We start from the raw sequence: 7,039 nt of genomic DNA, 5'->3' as shown, positions 1-7,039 counted from the left end.
AGTTGGACTGGCAGAGATGTGCTCTCATCGAGTGCCGAGTGGAAAATGAGCTCCTGTGTGAGCTCCGCCTTTTATATTCTCCCCTCGGCTTTCATACAAAAACATCTGCACGTATCAAGAGCGTATTACAAACATATTTTCTCACAAATGAGTCATTAACAGTGATTTCCCTGCGCCCTGAAAGAACAGAAGTTGTGAATTCACAGAAGTGGAACTCTTAAATGAAATGTTGCCTGGGACAACTGCAGATCAGATACAAGGATCCTCAGATAAAGTGCGTTCCATCGAGAGCGTGTGGTATGGACGGCACTCGCAGTAATTAGCACCAGTCACCAAGCTGTGGTGACTGGTGGAAGTTGCATATCTCCACATCAAAAACATTGTTCAGTTGAACAGAGTCTTCTGGGCAGTAGGAGAGTCAAAAGCAACAATATAGGAATAAAGGACTTTTTTCAAACACTGGTAACACTACTGACATTTAAGGAAGAAATTTACATGCTGTGATTCTGAAAAGCAACAGTGTTCCCAACAATTTCGTAACAGCGATGCAAACTGAGTGGACTGGTAAAAGGATGTTTCCTTTTGAGTAGTCCTGTAAAAATACAGTCTTGGAGTGCAATGAGAAAAAGCCACGGTGCCACAGCAGGCCAGTGCTCGGCCCAGTAACAAAGTCATAGTGGCTGTAAATGGAGAGTCTCTGGAAAGGGCAGCTTATTCAGAAATGCAGCATATCACTGTGCCATCGGGCCTCAACATCTCTGGTCTGAGGAGCACGAGCAGGAAGACTCATAAGCGATGAAGCAGGTTGAAGGCAGCTGACATAACAAACGACCAACATTTCAGTCCACCTCCACACTCGTGCCTTTACTTCTCCATCCAACCTCCTCTGGAGTTCAGACCTTCTGCCTGTTTTCAAGTTTGGTCCTTAACAGGTGGACCACAGTTCCACGGTTCCCACTGGTGGACTTCAGCCGACCGGCAGCATGCGAGCATTGCCGTTGAACTCCTCCTCCGCCTCACAGTCCCATCTTTATGAACGCACCAGCCTTCCAGTACCCAGGGACCGTCAGGGATGAACATGCAGGTGACTTTCTTCTGCTTCATGCCACCTGCTGGAGACAGCAGGTCTGGGGTGTTGACATCCAGTGGCTCCTCCACCTCGAAACATTTCTTGCACTCTAGCACGGGCTGCTGCGGCCTCTCCATCAGGGCTTTGACACAGTACTGGACGTAGCCGAACTTCCCCTTGTATGACGACACCAGTTGCCCTTGCTGAGGGAGCTCGAATCCAAACGTGTACTCGTACTTGTTGCCAGGTCTCAACACCACAGAGCCGTCAGAGTCTGTGGGCTGGTCTTGCAGCCGCAGGACCGTTTCATGTCTGAGGTACTCGGCCTCCTGTCGGCACCGCTGCTTGCCTTTAGCGTACTCCACCTTGGCGCAGCCCAGACCCAGAAGCTTCAGCGCGGACACCCGCATCATTAGGGTTAGGGCGTTGGTTACGGCCCCGTCCCCCCTGGGGGGGACCGAGGAATGCGCGGTCCTTCCCTCCTGGGTTAGGATTATGGTGATAGCAGGCCACCAGGGGCCTGAGTGCACTGTCCATCAATGGGGGCCGGGAGGTGGAGACCCTGCCCAGCAGGTCCAAAAATTACCCATGTCTTGGGTTAGATCTTTCTTATCTCCGTCAGGACAAGTTCTGTGAGGTTTTCACACTCGCCTATTGAATCAGTCAGATGGGTCAGTCTGTTCTGGTCCACCTTCAGGATGGACAGCTGTTTCAGAGACCCTATGCTGTCCGGGACGACCTCCAGCAGGTTCTGTGTGAGCAGCAGGTCTGTGAGAGCCAGGAGGCCATTCAGCTCTGACGGGAGCTCCTCCAGACGATTCTCCGACACATCCAGACACACCAACCTACGAAGGTTTCCCAGCTCTGGTGGTAATGAGGACAACTGGTTACGGTCCAGCCACAGCTCCCTTAGGTTGGGGAGAGCGCCGAGGGTATCCGGCAAAACTTCCAGTTCATTGCTGCCCAGGTCCAGCTGTTCCAGTTTCACCAGGAAAGAGAGCGACGTGGGCAGAGACTTCAACAGGTTCTCCCTGAGCTCCAACGTCACCAGGTTGGCCAAATTTCCAATGTCATTGGGCAACATCTGTAATGACACATCATTGAGGGCCAGGTGAGCGAGCGCTCGGAGTTCAGTGAAACCATCCGGCAATCTGGAGAGGGGGTTTCCACTGAAGTCTGCAATCTCCAAGGCCCTGCAAAACTTAATGCTCTCTGGGATCTCAGAAATATCGTTCCTGGAGATGTCCAATTCCACCAGTTGCATGAAGTTAGCCACCTCAGGCGGGAGTCTCTGGATCTCATTGTCGCTCAGGCCAAGTTTCCGGAGGTTCAGTAGTCTGAAGAAAGGCTTTGGTAGCTCTTTGAGTTGATTGGCATCAAGGAGAAGCTCCTCCAAACTGCGGCTGTATCGAAATATTTCATCAGGAACCGTCTGCAAGTTGCAATGCCGCTTGTCCACCGACTCGACGTGGCGGTTGCAGCGCCACAGGGGGATACACTTCAGCATGTCCGGCCGCCGGAGGGGAGGGGGGTCTGGTTAGGGGGTTAGGGTTTAGGTGATAACAGGCCACCAAGGGCCTGACTGCACTGTCCATCAATGGGGGCCGGGAGGTGGAGACCCTGCCCGGCGGTTCCAAAAATTACCCATGTCTTGGGTTTGAGAGCTAATGGGCTATCGCGAGACGTTTCGGCATAGAAGTGCCTTCTTCAGTCGAGCCCAGGTGAATAAGTGTTTTCCTTTTTGTTTCTTTCCTTTATACAGGCTTTATTTTAACAGGTAAGTTTTTTCTTTCCTTTATACAGGCTTTATTTTAACAGGTAAGTTTTTTTCTAGGGTTGTGCCCTCCCACCCCGATCGACTGGCAAACGTGGCCTGCCATCAGAGGGCTGCCGCCGGGCCCGGCACCTTCGCCGGCGCCTTCGGGCGGTCAGCTCCTCCGGCCCGCAGGCTCGCCTCTAGCGCTGGCCGGGGGTTACAGCGCGAAGGTCGAAGGGGGTGGTGGTTCTCGGACCCCGCCCTGTCCTCCCCACGCTTCCCCCCCCCCGCCAGACGCGATCGCTCGGTAGCGAGACCGAGACGCCCGGTCCGTCCCGGTGGTCATACCACGGCGGGCCTCGTCGCAGAGTGGGTAGGCAAACCCAGAGTTTGCCCACCCCGCGAGGGCGACGGGGCCCCGTCCGGCAAACACGGTTTCTCGAACCCTCGCCCCGGTCCACACGTGCATCCGGAAAGCCTCGCCCTGGTCGACAGGGCTCAGTAGCCCCGAGCGAGCGAGCGAGCGCGTGCGTGCGCGCCGCTGCCGCCGCCTGAGGGGCTACCTGGTTGATCCTGCCAGTAGCATATGCTTGTCTCAAAGATTAAGCCATGCAGGTCTAAGTACACGCGGCCGGTACAGTGAAACTGTGAATGGCTCATTAAATCAGTTATGGTTCCTTTGATCGCTCATCCGTTACTTGGATAACTGTGGCAATTCTAGAGCTAATACATGCAAACGAGCGCTGACCCTCCGAGAAGAAAGTCACCTGCATGTTCATCCCTGACGGTCAGGTGTCATTGAATGCAAAAATTGACCGGCGTGGATTCTGTGAAGGCGAAGAGATCTGCATCAATGCGAAGTTTGAGAACACCTGCTCCCGCATTGTTGTGCCCAAGGCTGCCATCATAGCCAAACACACCTACCAGGCAAACGGCCGCACCAAGATCCTACGCCAGAAGCATTTATTAGGATTGTCTCTTTATCTTTTTATGGCACCCCCTGTCTTTTTTGACATCCCGTCCTTTGTTCACTGTACTTTTGTTTATGGCACCCCCTTCCTTTAAATCCTTTCCGTGTGTATTTACATTATTTTCTTTGTTTTATCTTACGTGACTTCTTGTCTTTTTCTGTTTCTGTTTATCTTTCTTTCTTGTACGTGACTTCTTGTCTTTTTCTTTTTCTGACTACTTGTCTTTCTCTCTTGTACGTGACTTCTTGTCTTTTGCTTTTTCTGCTTATCTTTCTTTCTTGTACGTGACTTCTTGTCTTTTTCTTTTTCTACTTGTTTTTCTTTCTTACGTGACTTCTTGTCTTCGTTTTTTGTGTTAGGGACCCCCCTGTGGTTAGGGTTAGGGTAAGATAGAGGGCAGGGGCACCCCCAACCCCACGAGGCACTGGCTGGTTAGGTGTTAAGAAAAGAATCAGGCCACCAGCAAGCTGGTAGCCTGAGGTGCACGGGCCATCGATGGGGCCGGGTGGTGGTGTCCCTGCCCTGGTTCAAAAAATTGCCCATATCTAGGGTTTTAGTGCACATTTAGCATTCACTGGGCCGTTCGCGACGTTTCGGCATGTTTTTGCCTTCTTCAGGCCGACCCAGTGTGTCTTGTCTTTGTCTCTCTGTTTTCTGTTTGCCTCTCTTGGCCTTTTATACTCATGTTAGCTCCTCCCACTTGGGCTTTTTTAAGTTGACTGCTTGTCCTTTTCTTTTTCTGACTTCTTGTCTTTTTCTTTTTCTGCTTTTCTTTCTATTTTACGTGACTTCTTGTCTTTCATATCTTTAGTTTTCTTACTATTTTTCTCTTTGTTTTCCCCTTGTTTTTTCTTGTCTTTCTGTGTTTACTCCATATTCAGACAAGGCGAGCAGGAGAAAGAAAACCAGCTTTCTAGAAATTTTAGTGCAAATTGCTGGAGTCAGATACATTTATTAGGATTGTCTCTTTATCTTTTTATGGCACCCCCTGTCTTTTTTGACATCCCGTCCTTTGTTCACTGTACTTTTGTTTATGGCACCCCCTTCCTTTAAATCCTTTCCGTGTGTATTTACATTATTTTCTTTGTTTTATCTTACGTGACTTCTTGTCTTTTTCTGTTTCTGCAGCAGGTTGGTACAGGAGCAGGCACCAGAAGCAGGCCTGTGGAGCACTATGTCATCTGCTCGGCCTTGCTTCAGGATGCACTGTACAATTCGATAGCAAGACCTCATGGGTTACCACAAAAAAAACAGTGTCTTTCTGCCTCTGTCGTTCTCTTTGGTTTGTTTGAGCGCTTGTTTTTTAAATACACAGCAAGTGTCTCTCTCTCTCTCTCTCTGTCTGTCTCTCTGTCACACACACACACACACACACACACACACACACACACACACACACACACACACACAGAAGCAGAGCAGCTGCTGTGCCACTGGGATTGAACAAGAGGTGCTCCCTCTGCTGGCTCAATGCGGTACAAAGTGTCTGAAGGAGTTATACCGGCGAAAATAACATCTTTCAATTGCATGTTTGGTCCACAGGATGGCGCCTAGAATGTTAAGGTTCAAAATTGAGGAAAGAGAGTACACACCACCCATGGTCCAGAGGATCTTGGTCCAACAATGATTTTAATGAACACACGTGTGGGAAGACACTCTGTACGCAGACAGCCAGTAGTCCTCGACTTAATCAAAGCATGAACAGATATTTTATAGCATCAGGGTTTGTTTACTGACGCCCCTTCATGCGTCACCGGTACATTTTATACATAGATCAGATCAACACCATCATGACTTTTCACCCAGAAAATCATCTTCTATTTTCATGGCTAGCCCTTCCTGTCTACCTTTCAGTTCTTGTCTTGTTCCTCTTTCTTGCCGAGACAACAAGGAACGGTTCCTCTTTTACCGAGACACTTTTGCAGTTACAACCAGACATGAGTAATCTCTCCTCTAAATAAATTTAACTCATGTGTGTGTGTGTCACGACCTCACATGCTCTTTGTGTCACCTCTTCACCTACTATCTGTGTCTCGTCCTCAAATGCTCTTTCTCAATTCACCTGTTGCACTTCTGACCTTTTACCAGACCAGAAGCTCACTGAGACTATGTGTATGTCTTCTACTAAATAAATGTTTTAACCAAGAACCTCTACTAAAACCTTAATATAAAATGATCTGATATATAAGTGTTTTGTAAGCATGTATTGCAATTCCTTCTATGTTCTAGTTTTCCCTCAGCATGGATCATCTAGACACTCTCACTAGTTGAAGCTTAAGACCTTTAAAGAACCTGAACATCAACTCAAATAAGCACAGATATGCAATATGTATAAAATAGTTATAACTGCACCTGGAATACAAAGTTAATTTAATACCTGTGTGCATAAAACCTTAAAGCCTTCTTAAAGCTATCTGTTACATTGTTAAAGCCTCGTCTTAGCCTGCTGCTCAAAATAACTTCCTGCTTTCACTTCTGCATACAACTTCCTGTCAGCCTGCAACTCAGTCTTTCTGAAAGAGACACTGTTTAACCCCTGAATGCAATATAAACTCCAGATTATATTATTAATGCAATGGTAATGATGACAATTATTTAACAATAGCAGTAAAATAATTTCCCTGCTCCACACTCCCTCTCTCGACCACCGGACGAAGCCCCCAAATGTTACAGTTATGCTTGGGTGTCCTGTAAGAAAATTCCAAAGACAGACAAAGCTAACCAGCCCAACAACAACCTTCTTTACTCCTCCAAAAACTACTTCTTACCACCATGCAGTTCAGGCAAGTACTGAGAAAAAGGAAAAAACAAAACAAAATGTCTTAATTTGAAAAAGCATTAATTAGATACGCAGATGGATCTTTTTCTTTTTTTTCCTTTTTTCTTTTTTTTTTTTTAAACTGCCGTGCCAATACAAAACAAAAACAATACAAGCTTGTGTGCTCGTGCTCTTTTGTTCTTCAAAGTTTTCTATACCTCATAACTGATGCATAAAAATACAAGAGCAGTCTACTAAAAACAAACAAAAAAGATAGTAAGAGTAGAAAGTTGAGCAACAGTATGTAGAATGTAACCTTGTCTTCCAACTAAATCTTGGCTTCCTTCTCCCAATCACATCTTCACTGTCTTTACCTCTGCTGTTATTCCCCTTGCCATGTACAAACTCAGTTGTTGTCACCTCAAATATAAGGAGGCAGCTCCTGTTTTTGTCAAGCACAAATGTGTCATCAAAGGATGGTCAAA

At 47.6% G+C, this 7,039-nt stretch overlaps 1 protein-coding gene and 1 pseudogene across 1 annotated transcript; both read right to left on the bottom strand.

The window, feature by feature from the left end:
- Positions 1 to 463: 463 nt before the first annotated feature.
- LOC146686761 (uncharacterized) lies at positions 464 to 5,094 on the bottom strand. Its single transcript, XM_085442688.1, has one exon. The coding sequence runs from the start codon at positions 2,574 to 2,576 to the stop codon at positions 1,668 to 1,670; it is 909 nt and encodes a 302-aa protein (XP_085298814.1). The 5' UTR covers positions 2,577 to 5,094; the 3' UTR covers positions 464 to 1,667.
- Positions 913 to 1,479, bottom strand: LOC146686762 (thioredoxin-interacting protein pseudogene; annotated as a pseudogene).
- Positions 5,095 to 7,039: the final 1,945 nt, after the last annotated feature.

This window comes from Copadichromis virginalis, linkage group LG19 (genome assembly GCF_057382275.1).
Source record: "Copadichromis virginalis isolate Kocher_CV1m ecotype Utaka linkage group LG19, C_Virginalis_male_GT1.1, whole genome shotgun sequence".
NCBI classification, from domain to species: domain Eukaryota; kingdom Metazoa; phylum Chordata; class Actinopteri; order Cichliformes; family Cichlidae; genus Copadichromis; species Copadichromis virginalis.
This window is presented reverse-complemented; position numbering and strand designations above follow the sequence as displayed.

Bases quoted from the DNA above. Each gene is read 5' to 3' on its own strand.
- LOC146686761 (XM_085442688.1), bottom strand. From the start codon at position 2,576: ATGCTGAAGTGTATCCCCCTGTGGCGCTGCAACCGCCACGTCGAGTCG.